We start from the raw sequence: 16502 nt of genomic DNA on the forward strand, positions 1-16502 counted from the left end.
GTGTCAGCGGTCCTGAAAGAGAGGTCGGTATAGGCGCACAGAGAGCGCCCACCTTTGATGCAAGTCTGACTATAAGGGGACGCTCCCTCTCCAGGATACCAGAGGCTAGTAGCCTTTATAGTTAGGGTCCTCCCCAGGTATTCCCTCGGCTAAGGTAGGCCCTTCCTTCCCTTCCCACGTTTTTTCCTACTGCGATTTAAAATGCAGCGCGTTATAAGCATCTGCAACAGGGATCCAACGCCCTGATGAATGCCCAGAGACCCTCCATAGCTCAATCACAAGGGCAGAAACATGTCGGCTAGATAGGTGACCTTGCGAGTCATTGTTCTCACACTGGTCTCCCATTTCTTTTAATCACACCACACAGAACCTTCTATTAAAACTCACCCTGGTATCTGAGTAGTTGTTTTTATTCCCATAGCATAGCTGGATCCCTACTTTCCAGAAATCAAACTAATTTACGCACTCCCTCCTGTTCCTTTAACAGCGAGGTTGAGTCCGCCCAGGTGGTATTGTCCTACCTGGGTGGGGCTAGGTGGTCATATGATGAAGCATGACACTATATAGTGTGTGAGACCACCTAGTCCGTAAAGGAAATCCCCCTCCACAGACCTCAAACCACCCCTCGTTTTATCTTTAGTTGAGATTTAGGATTGGTATAGTGACGCAATTAGCACACTTTCAACCCATTTGTAATTTCAAAAAACCCCGTACTCTCGTTTGTGACTTAGTATTGTGTTTGGGGAGTCGAGTACGAAGGGTGTCTTTTCCTACTCCCTTATACTCTCCCTTTGTGTACTATCTAAGTGTTGTTTGGACATATTGTGTGCTCTTGGAGGCACATCTGGTGGCAAATGTAGGAATTATATGCAATAACCATGTTGGATAATGGCTAGGACCCACGCGTCCGTAGTTATGTGTTCCCAGTTGTGATAATAATCTGTAAGTTGCCCCCCCACTGGTGTTGTGTGGTGGGGGTTTGTGACATTGAAGTCACTGCTTGGTTTGTGGTGTTTTTGGGCTCTGGAATTTCCCTCTTGCTTTAGGGAACTGTCCACCCCTATATTGTCCTCGAAAACCTCCTCTCTGATATTGGGTCTGACTTGTGAGGTGGAAGGCTCTGTGGTTTGGGCCCGAAACCCCCCTCTAAAGTGCGGCTTCCTAAAAGTGCCTCTGCTCTAAGGGGAGTAGAGCGTGCCCATGGCTTTGGCCGTGTCTGTGTCATTTTTCAGTTTTTCTATCGCCGTATCCACCTCCGGCCCAAACAATTGTTGTTCGTTGAAAGGCATATTCAGCACAGCCTGCTGGATTTCTGGCTTAAAACCAGAGGTTCATAACCATGCTTGTCTAGGGATGGTTACTGCTGTGTTCACTGTCCTCGCTGCCGTGTCTGCTGAGTCCATAGCCGACCTTATTTGGTTGTTCGAGATAGCTTGGCCCTCCTCAACAACCTGTTGGGCACGTTTGTGGAACTCTTTGGGAAGGTGCTGAATGAGATGTTGCATTTCATCCCAATGTGCCCTGTCTTATCGTGCCAACAGAGCTTGGGAATTGGCAATTCGCCATTGATTGGCTGCCTGTGCTGCCACACTCTTGCCTGCTGCATCGAATTTCCGACTTTTTTTGTCGGGCGGTGGTGCGTCTCCAGATGTTTGTGAGTTTGCCCTTTTCCGGGCTGCTCCTACTACCACCGAATCAGGAGTTAACTGTTGCGTGATATATACAGGGTCGCTAGGGGGAGGTTTATATTTCTTCTGCACCCTAGGCGTGATGGCTCTGCCTTTGACTGGGTCCTGAAACACCTGTTTGGCGTGTTTTAACATGCCTGGCAGCATTGGCAAGCTTTGGTATTGGCTGTGTGTAGATGACAGGGTGTTGAATAAAAAGTCGTCCTCTATGGGCTCTGCATGTAATGCTACATTATGGAATGTAGCTGCTCTTGAAACCACCTGCATGTATGCGGTACTGTCCTCAGGTGGTGACGGCCTTGCCGGGTAGCAATCAGGACTATTGTCTGAGACCGGTGCATCATACAAATCCCATGCATCTGGGTCATCTTGGCTCATCCCTGTGTGTGTTGGTGACTGCATCATTGGGGGTGTTGCTACCGGGGACAGATGTGGCGACTGTGCTGGCGATTGCTGTGGCGAGAACTGTGGTGGTGTCTTTTCTTTAACCACTTTCGCTTTTGGCTGCATTTCGGCCTCTTGGAATGCGAGCTTGCGATTCATCTTTATTGGAGGAAGAGTTCTGATTCTCCCCGTGTCCTTTTGTATATGCAGCCTCCTCTGGGTATGGTCTGGCTCTCCCATGCCCAGTTCTTGTTCAAATCGGTGACCTTGTAATTGTTTTGAAAGGCTTTGTTCCTCTGTATAGGGGCCTTGTTTCGGCTCCGAGGCCGCATGTTTCGGCACCAAAATCTTTTCGATAGTCTTTTTTGGCTCCGAGGAAACCTTTTTGACTTTCGGTGTGCCGAACTCTCGGTGCCGAATCTGGTCGGAGCCGGTATCTCGACCGGAGTCGGATGTCTTCGGCTGCTGGGAGGCCTTTTTCGGTACCGATGTTTGGTCACCGTTTTTTCGGGTTAAGCCATGGCCTGTTGGCGGTGGCGTCCCGTTGGCCTTCATTATCTTGGTTTGAGTTTTTACCGGGGCTGGTTTACTCACGGTTTGTTGCGTCTTCGGCTGCTCGCTCTCGGACTCGTCTGAATCTGGAATGGAGAATCTCTCCTCTTCTTCGACGTCGGTGTGCGCGGCCGGTGTCGACGCCATCTGGAGTCTTCGAGCTCTTCGATCCCGCAGTGTTTTCTTGGATCAAAATGCCCGACAGGCCTCGCAAGTATCCTCTTTGTGTTCGGGGGACAAACACAGATTACAGACCAAGTGTTGGTCTGTATAAGGATACTTTGCGTGGCAGTTGGGGCAGAAGCGGAAGAGGGTCCGGTCCATTAGGTTTGAAGATGGACGCAGTCGGGACGACCAGGCCCCGCCGAGGAGTGGAAGCCCCAAAGGGCCGCCAGAGCTCTTCTTTCTTCGGTGCCAATGTGCTAGCACTAACCCGGTACCGAGCGCAAACAATACCGTCTAATTTTCCGATGGATAACTATCTTTTCCGAACCGAAATACGGATCGAAGAGGAACACGTCCGAACCCGATGGCGGAAAGAAAACAATCTAAGATGGAGTCGACGCCCATGCGCAATGGAGCCGAAAGGGAGGAGTCCCTCGGTCTCGTGACTCGAAAAGACTTCTTCGAAGAAAAACAACTTGTAACACTCCGAGCCCAACACTAGATGGCAGGATAATGCACAGCATGTGTATCTGCAGCTACACATGCCATCGAACATATATATATATATCATCCACAAAAACTTTGGTCTTAAACAGCGACGCGCCTCCCTGCTGGTGCAGTGTTAGGGTTAAAGTCCAAAACCCTCATATGAAACACAAAGGAACGACGCTGCACTCCCGGAGGTTGCAATAATCACTTTTCATTTATTTCCTTGATGAAAGCTTTCCAAACAGACACCATGACGCGTTTTGACAATGTCTTCTTCCAGGTGGTTTTCCCTGCTCATTCCGTCCCTCTCCTGACATCCTGATTTATATATAGCATTCTGGGATTGGTAGTTCAGAAAAATTCACCACACCTGGAAACACTCACGAAATGACTCCTCCTTAGAGCACGTTCATTACACTTTGAATATATACATATAAACATTGTCAATTCATAATATTTCATCAACCTCGTTAAAGTATGTGCTTCAAAAAATATGATTCTCTACAACTGTTTACTCATATAAACGTAGGAAAATCATTCTCCTTGAGCACCCATCTTTCACTCCAAATTAGGATAATATATATTGTTCCATGATTTTCCATCTGTAACAGATCGTGCCCGTTAAATAAACATTCTAATGGTTTCTTAGTGTGAAGTAAATCCACAGGCCATTTCCTTCTCAGCATATTTCCACATATATACTAAAGTGAAATACGCAGTCCCCGGACCCCATATTCAGGGCCGCATCAGCTGTGTAAGAAATTTAAAGAGGCATCTGCTCACCATATTTTCTCGATGAGATAGTGGGGGGAAAAAGATTTCTGAATGAATCGAACATCTGGAAGGATATCTTAAGATAAAGAGTCCACCAGAAGATGGATGTATCCATCAGAAAGAGCTATTGATTAACAACTTACACTTATTTCTCAAATACTGTAAATGCTGTAAAATGAAACATTTCTATCTATGAAACTAGCATACTAGGAGAAAAAAATCACCTTTGCTGTATGACTCAAATCAAAGTCATGTTGTGTTCACCTCACTTAAGGGTATAACATAGCAGCCTAGCATGACTGAGCAGGCTGGGGAGAAAAAACATCCAACCCCTCATTTGCATATGCTTGAAATGTATTACTGAGAAACAGCGTCATTACATTCCATGTGCTGAGATAGGGCTTGAGAAGAAAAAAATCCATGAATGCATAGGGGCTGCATAACTATAGCCGCCTTCACCACAATCATAGCGTAGAATGGAACTGAGTAAAGTGGCACAAAAGAAGAAACACTTGGCAGTGAAAAACGGTGCAGCACAAGATAGTCGTGGCCCCTTCATATACCTCTGAAGAAAACTTGTTGTCTAGAGAGTTTCATTTTTGATTTATGTTTTTGTATCATTATAGAAGCAATTTAGCTTGGGTAGACATTGCTAATCTGGGCCAGTTTTTTCTGAACAACATTTTTAAAAATGATGGATGCGTTGCAGTGATGATGTAATATTTCAGGAACCATGAGACCTATACACAGCATTTTGGCATCAAAACAGGTTTTGGGGATCAAGTAGTCTTATATAGACAGAAAATAATTCCGCAAAGCGACTTTTCCGCCATTTTCCAAAATTGCGGCTCCAAAATGTGTTTTAGCCATCATACTGGCAATTAATTTTAATATTATTTTTGTTTCATGTTTCCCGTTGATTCAAATTTGTAAACATGAGCGAAGCAGGTGGCAGCAGAGGATCTTTGCTAACTACAAAAATCTGAGGACACCTTCAACAAAGAAAATGTGTCATATGCCAAACTCATCTGAAAGAAAAGCTAACATCAACTGCAGCTGGACAGAAGAGAGTTTGACATGCTATGGCAAGACGAAGTTCTCAAAAGATTGGAACTGATGGGTGAAGAGGATCAATTATCTTATCATTGTAACAACAAGTGCTGCAAGTCGTATACAATGGAAAAAATCCTGGAAAACAATTTAAAAAATAGCAGAAATCAGTGAATCACAACAAGAATTCGAGTCTTCTGAGAAAGTGATGACAAACAAACCCATTGACCATGCACTTAGAAGATTGACCGCTATTCTTCGTCCACCTCCAACAACTGATCAGAAAGCAGAAGATCCTCAATGTGTTATCTGTGGTTTAGCCAGAACTAGGGCCAACAGGACTGATGAAAGAACAAAGTACAGAGAATGTGAATCTCAAAGGGCAAACATGTTTTTATCTGCAGCGAGTTCCTTTCAAGATGAAGTTTTCAGCCAAGCAGCTGATCTAAACAGTGAGCAGAGTGTATTTGCATCAGATTTGTATGCCTACCCGAACTGCATTGAATCAAAATTTCAAAATATGAATGTACAATGAGCTACCAGCAGTAACGTAACTGCCAGCCTTCAGTTAAGTTTGTTGTCTTTGAAAAAGCAAATGGAGTTTTAAAGCCACTCTTGAGCACTATGTGTTCACACTCAGTGAGATCAGAGAAATAATGGTCAACACTGATGAAGCTGTATTGATCCATAATAATGATATTAAGATTTTTCTGGTGAGAATGTACAATGACAGAATTTGTTTTTGTCAGTCCAACAAAAAGAACAAGCCACTTATGGTGTTCTCAGCTGACTTGACTCCTGAAGTTCTTGCTGCCAAAATAAGATCAAAAGATGCAGTAAAATGAGCAGGGACCATTTTAAGAAATGTCCTGAAAGATTTCAATTTTGAACTTTATGACAAATTTTGTGAAGCCTCAAAGCTCCACAAATCGTGGGAGTCGACTTGAATGCCTGATCTTGTCTTACCATTTTTTCACATTCCTGTTTAGTATCAGCAAAGCAAAACTGTTCCAAAATAAAGTTCTTGAGTTCGGAACAGAAGCAGACAATATTGGTGAGGCAATCGCATGAACCGGCAGGCTTATGTTGCGCAAATGTACTGTCTTTTCCAAATCATGTTTTATGAATTACCTCACAGCAAAAAGAAAACTCCGCTACACATGATGACCGCCCATGCAATGTATGACAAGTGCATAAGTAGAGAGCTAATCACTTCAACGACTAGGATTGGTGTATCAACAAGTTATAATAACATAGACCGGAGCAGGAACTTGTTAGCAGCTCATGCTGTAAAATCTTTGAATCCGACAGCACACAGCTTCCAAATCACTTTACCAATAAAAGATTTACAATTGCTGCTTTTGATCATTTTGATTTTGAAGACAGCTCTTCTTTGTCTGGAATAACCAGCACACATGATACTGCCATGGTGCTTTTTCAAGACTGAACCAATGCAGTAGTTCTGGAAAACAAGCAGTGTCAGCTATAGGAATAAACAAATGATGCTGCAAACTTATAAATCAACTGCCTTGCCAATGTGTGCAAAATCACTATAAGCCATCAAAGCGTCCCAGTCTACCAGAAAGTTTTAAAGTGGCTAAGGACATGGATCCTCTTCTATCTGATGCTGTGGTCCGCAAAGCTGATTTAACTAAATTTATCTTATTGCCTATTCAGTGTGGACTAAAGGATGAAGAAAAGTCAGTTCCTCTACGGGCTGGAATTCATGCTCTGATCTCCCAGAATACCGTCCCGCTGAAGACGGTTGGGTTTTTACCAGTAATACCATCTCCAGTCACAAACTACCCAACAGTATACGAAGCTTTAAAAAATGTCCAAAATGTGCGCACCCAGCTTAAAGACCAGCCTATCCTGGCAATGTTTTGGGATGATGGTGTTCTCCGTATTGAAGCTGACATTTGCAATCCAGTAGAATTTGATGATTTTTATCCAATGATGAGCATTTTCCACATAACAAAATGTATGTTGTGGTGTGCAGGAAGTTATCTCAGTGGATGTGGCATAGACAATGCACTTATTGAGGCCGAAATCTTTGGAAGCAAAACTGTCCAGTCTGTACTGAGTGAAACTTGTTAAGTTCCTTTGTTACAAGGTAAACTCATCATATCCGAGGCTATAGAAACACTGCGTTGGAATGCTTTCTGGGACAAGAATGACAAATTAGGTTTTGAATATCTTATTTCAGAAGTGAACAAGGCATAGGGTGAACTTCATTCAAAAGGCATAATTCAAAGTCAGGTAATGTTCAATACACTCAGTGCAAAATCAGAAAATATGAAAACCAAGTTCATAGAGCTTGTAAAAAATGTGAAGAAAAATCTGAACATTGCGAGTATTGGGGAAATGTTTTACACATGATAGCTCTAGTGAAAAACTTGGTACATGCTGATGGAGTAGGTGACTGGGAGATGCACATGAAGACTGTGGAGTCACTGATTACCATGTTTCGCAAATTTGATTGCATAAACTACCCAAGATATGGGTCCTGGTATTCGGAAAGAGTGAAGAAGCTAGAGGTGGAAAAAAACATACCTCTACAGAAAATTAATTCAAAGACATTTTGTGGTGAAAGACAGAGAGGAAAGGTTTAATGCTGTAGCTCCAGATAAGAAACTGGAACAGACGGTCAGACAAATAAAAGTGTCACATTCTGATGCATGATCTTCTTCCAACAAATACATTATCTGATGGAGAAGCTGCAACTAAACCAGTGAAGTACAAACTTAAGAATTTCAATTTGAAAAAGTGTCCTCATTGAAAACTGCTGTTGTTGTGGACTATGTGTCACAATCGTGAATGGTCAAGATTCATCCATGCAGAACTTCGGAGAGCTCTTTCAGACTGTTTTACAAATATCATCGATGGGGTGCTAAAACTTATGAAACATTGGTGTATACATAAGAGGATTAAAAGACATTTGTATTTGTTTCATTTCTATATATGTCACTTCTTCTTCTATAATAGCCACCATTTTAGAAAATGGCGGAAGGGTTGCTGAAGAGTTATTTTCTGTCTCTATAAGACTTCTTGACCCCCCAAAATCTATGTTTTTACACCAAAATACAGCATATAGGTCTCATGGTTCCTGGAATATTACATCATCACTGCAACATTTTTTTAAATGTTGTCCAGAAAAATTAGTCCCGGATCAGCAAAATTACTTCTGTAATGATCCAAAAACACAAACTAAAAATGAAAATCTTTGGACAACAATTTGTTTATGGAAGTATATCAGGGGCTGGATTTAAACAAGAACCCAAGCTGAGATGCATGCATTTGTACTTCTCAAAATCATTTCTCATTCAGTAGATTTGTGAAAAAAGTTTGGGTTAATGGAGGTTTGTGAGCATGTTCGAAACTGAGGCCTAGGAGGATACAATGACATGCATTTAGAAACAGGCATATTCTGTGCTGCCAAATAGCAAATATTAAAATTTATGCAATGCAAAACAGAGTCTTTCCTCTTCTGTGCTGGCTGGATTTCCCATCAGTCTGAAAGAAAGTGGTGTGGGGCATAAAGATTTTAAACAAATTATCCAAGTTAATAATAAACTGAGTTAAATTCAAGTATGCCTGCCCCATGATTGTTTAACAGATGCGGCAAGCAGCATGTCTTTTAGCAATACCCGATTTTGGCATCAGGTAAATGCACCCACTGTAATACATGTTTTCACTGAACTAATATAAAATTTGCAAAATAATGTAAACAATTTTTTTAAAGTTTTATCGTATTTTTAAAATAACGTCTTACCTTTAATGGCCGGCAGACACCTTCTGTGATATGCCCAACTACTTCCTGGATATTTTCTTCCACGCCTATAAAGAAAATTAAGTATGTCATTGCACTGTATTTTACTTAGCTATTACAAGGTGCCTAGTTAAGGCTAGTGTGGCCAAAAGCCTATAAGACAGAAAAACACTAGTCTGGCAATGCACAAGATATATTTAACACGTTTAGCCGAAAACATTAAACAAATGGACCTCTGAGTGCATACATAACAATAAACAAATTGGAATCATGGAAGGTCTGCCTCAGCTTTCATCCCTTGGCAGCTCATAAAATCAGTAGATCTGAGCTGGGACATACTTTCAGCAATGATGAAGATGATAGAGCTATTTCTCATGTAACAGAGGTCTCAGTATGGTCTTGGTCAGCAGAGCAGTCCTTTGGGTTACACAGCTCCCCCCAAGGACAATGAGATTGGTTTTCGTGTGTTGCTGGGATTTCATTAAGATCTTAGATTATACACCTGCCACTTATGCAATAGATGACACACCTATCACTCACGTTACGTAGTTCTCAGTAAAGTATTAGGCACAATCCTAACTGCCTGACCATAGTCTCTCCATGAGGTAATACACGGAAACTATCGCGTCACAGAGAGCACTCGTAAATGGTTAAGAGAAATGAGCTATACCTCAGGTTGTGATGCTGTCAGCGAGGCCTTAACCATGACTCAGGTAATACAGTCAAATGGCAATGGCAGTAAGTCCCGCAGGTTTTACACCGAGCATCTGAACACAACATGGTGTCTGCAGGGTGCGGGAGTATGTGGGTTATTTTACAGGTAGTCTTTAGAATGAGTCATTTACAGCTATGACAGACTGGTTCAAGGTTCCTGTGACCCTGCTTGCTCTTGAATGGTTGGAGAGCATGAAGGTAACTGATGATCAGTTGCTACACCTGAGAGAGAGATTTGATCATGTGATCTAGAGCCTCTCTGGAAAGGTCTGTACGTATATGTTGTTTCATTGTACCTTCAAATGAAATAAGTAGTTCTGCTTTTGGGGGAGAAAAGTTGGAGCTGTTGAGTTCTGCTTGTCTTCTCTTCTTTTATTTCAAGGTCAGGTAGATGTGCCCTATCTCTGGTTATTTTCATGATTATTTTCCATCTGGACAAAAATCATACTGTTTCATAAAATCTCCAACCCAAGTCAAATGCATGAAAGTGAGCTAGGCCTTTCCTAAAGGCAGTCACTTGGCTACTGTTCTTTTTTTAACTTGTTAGGTAAGTGCCTTCTAACTAATTCACTTCTCAAACAACTGGTGAAAGATAGTTAAAGTGACCGCAACAGCTTGGTTCTACCTGTTAGATATTTCTTATTAGGATATCTTTCCGTCATGTTTGGTGGAGTATGGTTCTGCAATGAGTAGAGGGCACCCTTTATTCTCCAGTGTTTCAGGGAGTACTTATTTAAAAAAATATTTCGGAATCTCAATTACCATGTATTCATTCCATACAGCTTATGTCTTGCCTACAAGACATTGAAAGCACCCTAGTTGTAAAAGACCTCTTGTTGGTTTAACAACAACTTTCAGTGAGCTTACAACTCGACCATTGATTGCTATTAGTTGCCTTTATTTTCAGTCTCATTAGCTTGATTCTTAATCAAAAGAGTTCCTTCCTCATCTTGCGCTTGTCTCTTCCCTGGAGTATTGCATTTTTACCATTCTCTTGAGTGGCTGGCTTGTATCCTTCCACTGTTCACTTTTAGGGAACTGCTTTTTTCCTTTCTGGATAACCACTTCTTGAGAGTGCACGTGTTTTCCAGCTCTTCTGTGCACCCCTGACAAATACCTGCCTTCCTCCGGTTTCCTTGTTGGTATCTCCCTCTCTTGTATGCTTTCCCTCCTGTTAAATTCCCCCACCCCTGTCTTGCTCTCGCTCGTGCTGTTTTTCCTTTTTACCACCCTCTCTATCTTGCTTCATCCACCCACTCCTCTGTAGCTCATCAAACTGCTTGTGTACTTTTCATACTTTTGTATTTAGTTTTTGCTCTGGAGATTCAGGCAACTGTCATTTTCTGCTGGCCCGCTCCGCAGTGCAGAAAGAGCCTGCTCGCTAAAACATTTTCTTTTTTTCAATCCACCGAACCAAGTGGTGTCTACCATCTTGGATCAGTGAATAAAAAAGCAATACATATGGCGCCTGTGTCATTCTGTTGGTGCATGCATGTGTGGTGACTCATGCGCCCGCAGGGGGGAAATGCATGATCGCCAGCGGCAGCGTGTCAGTGCACCTTTTTTCTTTTCTTTTTGCTTTTTCCTTGATACTGTACAGCATCAGAAAAAAAGTATTTGCAAACCAATTAGTCAGCAAGGAGAGAGCTACTGGCTTTGGCCAATGCTCATTTCAGTTTACAGCAAGCTGAAGGCATCTTTTTAGATTGTTTAGAAATATCCTGAGGAAGTAATATTATCATGCCATACCAATAGAAACGCATATTAAACTATCACAAAAGAAGCAATGAGGTCCCTTAACATTAAAAAAGGGACAAGAGTCCATCTCCTGTTTACAAAGTAAGAACATACCCCTGCAAGAGAGACAAAATGCAGGGAAAATCCTTAGCCTAGTCCCATAATTTGTAGTACATTTTTAGCATGCAGTATGGCTAAAACTGCACATGGTACCCTAAAATCCCACTGGAAGGATTAGATATAACAATATGATTTTAATAGTGTTAAATATCTGAATCCAATCCCTTTCATCCTTCCATATGTCAACCCTCATCTAAGAGAAGTTAAGATGACCTGCCTTAAATGCCATACCAGAGTGATGATTCAAGTGGTATATACAGGGAGTGCAGAATTATTAGGCAAGTTGTATTTTTGAGGATTCATTTTATTATTGAACAACAACCATGTTCTCAATGAACCCAAAAAACTCATTAATATCAAAGCTGAATATTTTTGGAAGTAGTTTTTAGTTTGTTTTTAGTTTTAGCTATGTTAGGGGGATATCTGTGTGTGCAGGTGTGCATAATTATTAGGCAACTCAACAAAAAAAAATATATACCCATTTCAATTATTTATTATTACCAGTGAAACCAATATAACATCTCAACATTCACAAATATACATTTCTGACATTCAAAAACAAAACAAAAAAAAATCAGTGACCAATATAGCCACCTTTCTTTGCAAGGACACTCAAAAGCCTGCCATCCATGGATTCTGTCAGTGTTTTGATCTGTTCACCATCAACATTGCGTGCAGCTGCAACCACAGCCTCCCAGACACTGTTCAGAGAGGTGTACTGTTTTCCCTCCTTGTAAATCTCACATTTGATGATGGACCACAGGTTCTCAATGGGGTTCAGATCAGGTGAACAAGGAGGCCATGTCATTAGATTTCCTTCTTTAATACCCTTTCTTGCCAGCCACGCTGTGGAGTACTTGGACGCGTGTGATGGAGCATTGTCCTGCATGAAAATCATGTTTTTCTTGAAGGATGCAGACTTCTTCCTGTACCACTGCTTGAAGAAGGTGTCTTCCAGGAACTGGCAGTAGGACTGGGAGTTGAGCTTGACTCCATCCTCAACCCGAAAAGGCCCCACAAGCTCATCTTTGATGATACCAGCCCAAACCAGTACTCCACCTCCACCTTGCTGGCGTCTGAGTCGGACTGGAGCTCTCTGCCCTTTACCAATCCAGCCACGGGCCCATCCATCTGGCCCATCAAGACTCACTCTCATTTCATCAGTCCATAAAACCTTAGAAAAATCAGTCTTGAGATATTTCTTGGCCCAGTCTTGACGTTTCAGCTTGTGTGTCTTGTTCAGTGGTGGTCGTCTTTCAGCCTTTCTTACCTTGGCCATGTCTCTGAGTATTGCACACCTTGTGCTTTTGGGCACTCCAGTGATGTTGCAGCTCTGAAATATGGCCAAACTGGTGGCAAGTGGCATCGTGGCAGCTGCACGCTTGACTTTTCTCAGTTCATGGGCAGTTATTTTGCGACTTGGTTTTTCCACACGCTTCTTGCGACCCTGTTGACTATTTTGAATGAAACGCTTGATTGTTCGATGATCACGCTTCAGAAGCTTTGCAATTTTAAGAGTGCTGCATCCCTCTGCAAGATATCTCACTATTTTTGACTTTTCTGAGCCTGTCAAGTCCTTCTTTTGACCCATTTTGCCAAAGGAAAGGAAGTTGCCTAATAATTATGCACACCTGATATAGGGTGTTGATGTCATTAGACCACACCCCTTCTCATTACAGAGATGCACATCACCTAATATGCTTAATTGGTAGTAGGCTTTCGAGCCTATACAGCTTGGAGTAAGACAACATGCATAAAGAGGATGATGTGGTCAAAATACTCATTTGCCTAATAATTCTGCACTCCCTGTACACACAAAGATCTAATTGATGCTGTGATGGTTGGCTGCTATGGTTCAGCTCTCCCTCCTACACGCATATAATACCTGGGTTGTATTAATTTGTTTTGAACACTTAGGTACCCGTAAATGTGGTGACACATAACTCTTTTTTTTTCCTATCAAATCCCTGCTTTTAGGCAAAATATTACAGAGAGCCCCGAACCGTTAGTGCTTAACTCTTAAGCACGATTTGAAAGCATTTTTAAATCTGTTTTCTCTCTAGAGTTACTCTGAGACACTACATAGAGATCAGTAGATATAATCATTCACTCTGATCATATTCCAACTGATCATATCAGAACTGGGATATCATTAGGGATTAACCATAAAATTGCACCAAAGCAACCTAAGTGAAGGGGAGGACCCAATTCAACCCAAGGTGAATATCTTCTGGGTTACAGGGTTTTTCCATAAGCCAATATTACATTTATCAGGGCTGCTATTGCTTACCCTCTAGACCTGGCTGTAAATGGTGTCAAAAACACAGCAGAGAATGGGTGATTGAATAGATTGTAGAGATATTTGAGCTTTCTGTATTTGATGCACATTTATCGAGGAAGACCATCATAAACAGAGTTGCAATAGTCAATCCTGATGTCTATCACACCATTTACAAGGTGTATGTTCTTAATAGATTATGAGGGAGGCACATGAATAGCTGTATTTCTCAAAAACAATTATTTTCTAGCTTTTAAATTTTGAGCCCCACTGCCATTTAGGAAATATACCTAACCCCAAAATTTCAGACATTAGATCTAGGATTTATGAAATTCCTGAAAGAAGACAGATGCACTTTAGTAGATAACTGAAATATTTCCTGTGAGAAAGTCATCCATTTAGCATGTTTACCACAATGTTTCTGACTGATACCGGTGCAAGCTGACCCTGACTGTACCTGGGCTCTGCTAAACAGGCCCATGGCCAGTGCTCTAAATGAAAGGTATATGGTAAAGTGGCATAATTACGATTGGTAATGTCAGACTCCTGGAAGTCCCTAGTAGATAACAGGGCGGGGCAAGGAGAATTCAAACTATCTGTACGTCCCACATATAGAACAGGGAAGGGTAGTTTAGAGGCCCAGTAGATTTCCTGCACTGGAGTGTGCACTGCTGTGTTCCCTGCAGTCTTTTCTAAAGGCAGCCCTGACGTGCAGACAGTCTTTAAAAAGTAAAGTGTGTTCCAATTCCACTTTGGAATTAAAGGTACTGATAATCTACCTTATTTGTACATATAACTCACCCCTAAGATGTCCCTAGATGCCTGGGATGGGTGGGGGCAAGTAACTCTAAACAGGGACATTATAAAAGATGCTTTATATGACCTGGTGAGGGAAAAACTGCACTTTTCATTATAACTCATTTTAGATACTTAGCCCCACAGGCTAACATGGGAATATTTTTCATAAGCACAAGTATTGCTAGGAAGGAGCTCAATGTGTCATGAAAGGACTCAAAAGATTGGTAATTATCAATCCATCAACTTGCCACTGTTGAATTTATCATAACTAATACAGAAAATCTGTCCAGACTTTCTTTTCTGTAAGCTAAATTCCAGCCTGCTAGTAGCCTCTTCTGATTGGTCAGCATTAACAGGATTAGCCAGACTGCTTTGATGAGGCGAAAAGTGGTCTGCAGTGAGCAAAGGTTATCTGAAGGGGCGAGGTATGCAGCTGCAGAGGCCAAGCCAGGAAGGGGGCTGAGCAGGACAGAAAAGAATGCCTCTGTACCCAACAGATAGATAGCAGGCCCAGGAAAGAATTTGCAGATATCTAGATTGAAATGAGTCAAACCAGTAGGCTGGTTTAACCAAGCCTTGCTCCTCTGGAGGAAAACTGTCCATCTTGGAATTTCAAAGTGCAGTGCTTTATGGGACAGTAAAATGCCACACTTTGGAGGAAGCTGCCATGCTTTTTGGTGGCACCCTGCAGCTCATTGGACAAGGGTGCCCCTGCATGTCCCCCAAGATGACTGAATAAAAGTGGCTGATCTGCTGCCTGAAATCACAAGATGAAAGAAGATTGTCTTGCTGGAATCCTGGTCTGCAACCCAGAGGACTGCACATGGAAGTACTGCTGCTGTTGCACACTAGAACAACAGACATAAGGACTTTGCTTTGCTTAAAAAAGGGCTCATGACTGGACTCCTTGAAAGCAACAGATTAACAGAGCTTGCCTGCACCAACTACCATAAACGTCTCTAGCCTGGAGTATGTCCAGTGGACTTTTAAGGATTTGGCCAGGTGCATTGTGGGGAACAGAAGTCCTAGACTTCCAAGGACCATCTCGGTGCTGCTAGACCCTTGGATGTGTGTTTTGCGCACTTTGAACCCTCAAGAGGATCTTCAGTGAGAAGTTCCAGAAGTGTGCAATGTTTGGTAAAAGCTCCATAAGCGGACCGACTCGCCGTCATGAGTCAAGATGACGACCTTCAAGTGCGACCTGGCCAGGATTTCAGGTTTGTCCCGCTGAAAGCTCAGGAGCTCCAGGATTCCAGGATTTGGCTGGGACCTCGCAGAAAAGCAGTCTGACAACGTAACATCCGAAATGGCTTGCTGGAAAGGACCGCACAATGTAGAGCGAGAAAAACTCCGGGAAAGGTCAAATTCGACTCTATCCCGGTCAAGCGCTACCAGATGTCCCCGGATGGAGCTACTGATTTCTAAGCACTAGAAAGCATATTTTCAATTTAATCTTTAAAAAATCATAACTCTGGTTCCCTATATTGGACTTATGTCGTCTTGGTGTCATTTTAAAGATAAAAATATTTTCTATTTTCATAACATGATGTGGGATATTTATTGTGTGTTTTGTGTTACTTATTTACTATATTGGTGTATTTAAATAATTTACATACCTGTCTCCTAAGTTAAGTCTGCATGCAAGTTGCCAAGCTACTAGGGGTTGAGCCAGGGGCTAATGCTTTAAGACCTTGACTGGCCCTAACACTATCTTGGGGGCATCATTGCTAGTGGACAGTGTGTACTTACCTCTACTAATAACCACCCTCCAACATCCTTAACCAATGCCCAAACTGTGTCTTGGTGTATATCATGGCATAATGCCTCCAGACTATCAATGTGTGTAGAGAATTATTGAACACATCTGAAGATAGACAAGGGTGTAATGTAATGATATTCTCTATGTTACAGGTAAATGCACAGTTTGGTCACTGTAAATGCCAGTTATTGGGAAGAGAAAGAATTAGTGACTTATTAAAAATAG

At 42.1% G+C, this 16502-nt stretch overlaps 1 protein-coding gene across 1 annotated transcript in view; it reads right to left on the reverse strand.

Moving 5' to 3' along the window:
- COG6 (component of oligomeric golgi complex 6) overlaps positions 1–16502 on the reverse strand; it is a 521976-nt gene that overhangs the window by 265693 nt on the left and 239781 nt on the right. The window contains exon 11 of the mRNA XM_069205482.1: positions 8875–8939. Within this exon, the coding sequence (XP_069061583.1) occupies positions 8875–8939 (65 nt within the window). The remainder of the gene's footprint in view (positions 1–8874; positions 8940–16502) is intronic.

Source organism: Pleurodeles waltl, chromosome 8, assembly GCF_031143425.1.
Source record: "Pleurodeles waltl isolate 20211129_DDA chromosome 8, aPleWal1.hap1.20221129, whole genome shotgun sequence".
Lineage (NCBI taxonomy): Eukaryota > Metazoa > Chordata > Amphibia > Caudata > Salamandridae > Pleurodeles > Pleurodeles waltl.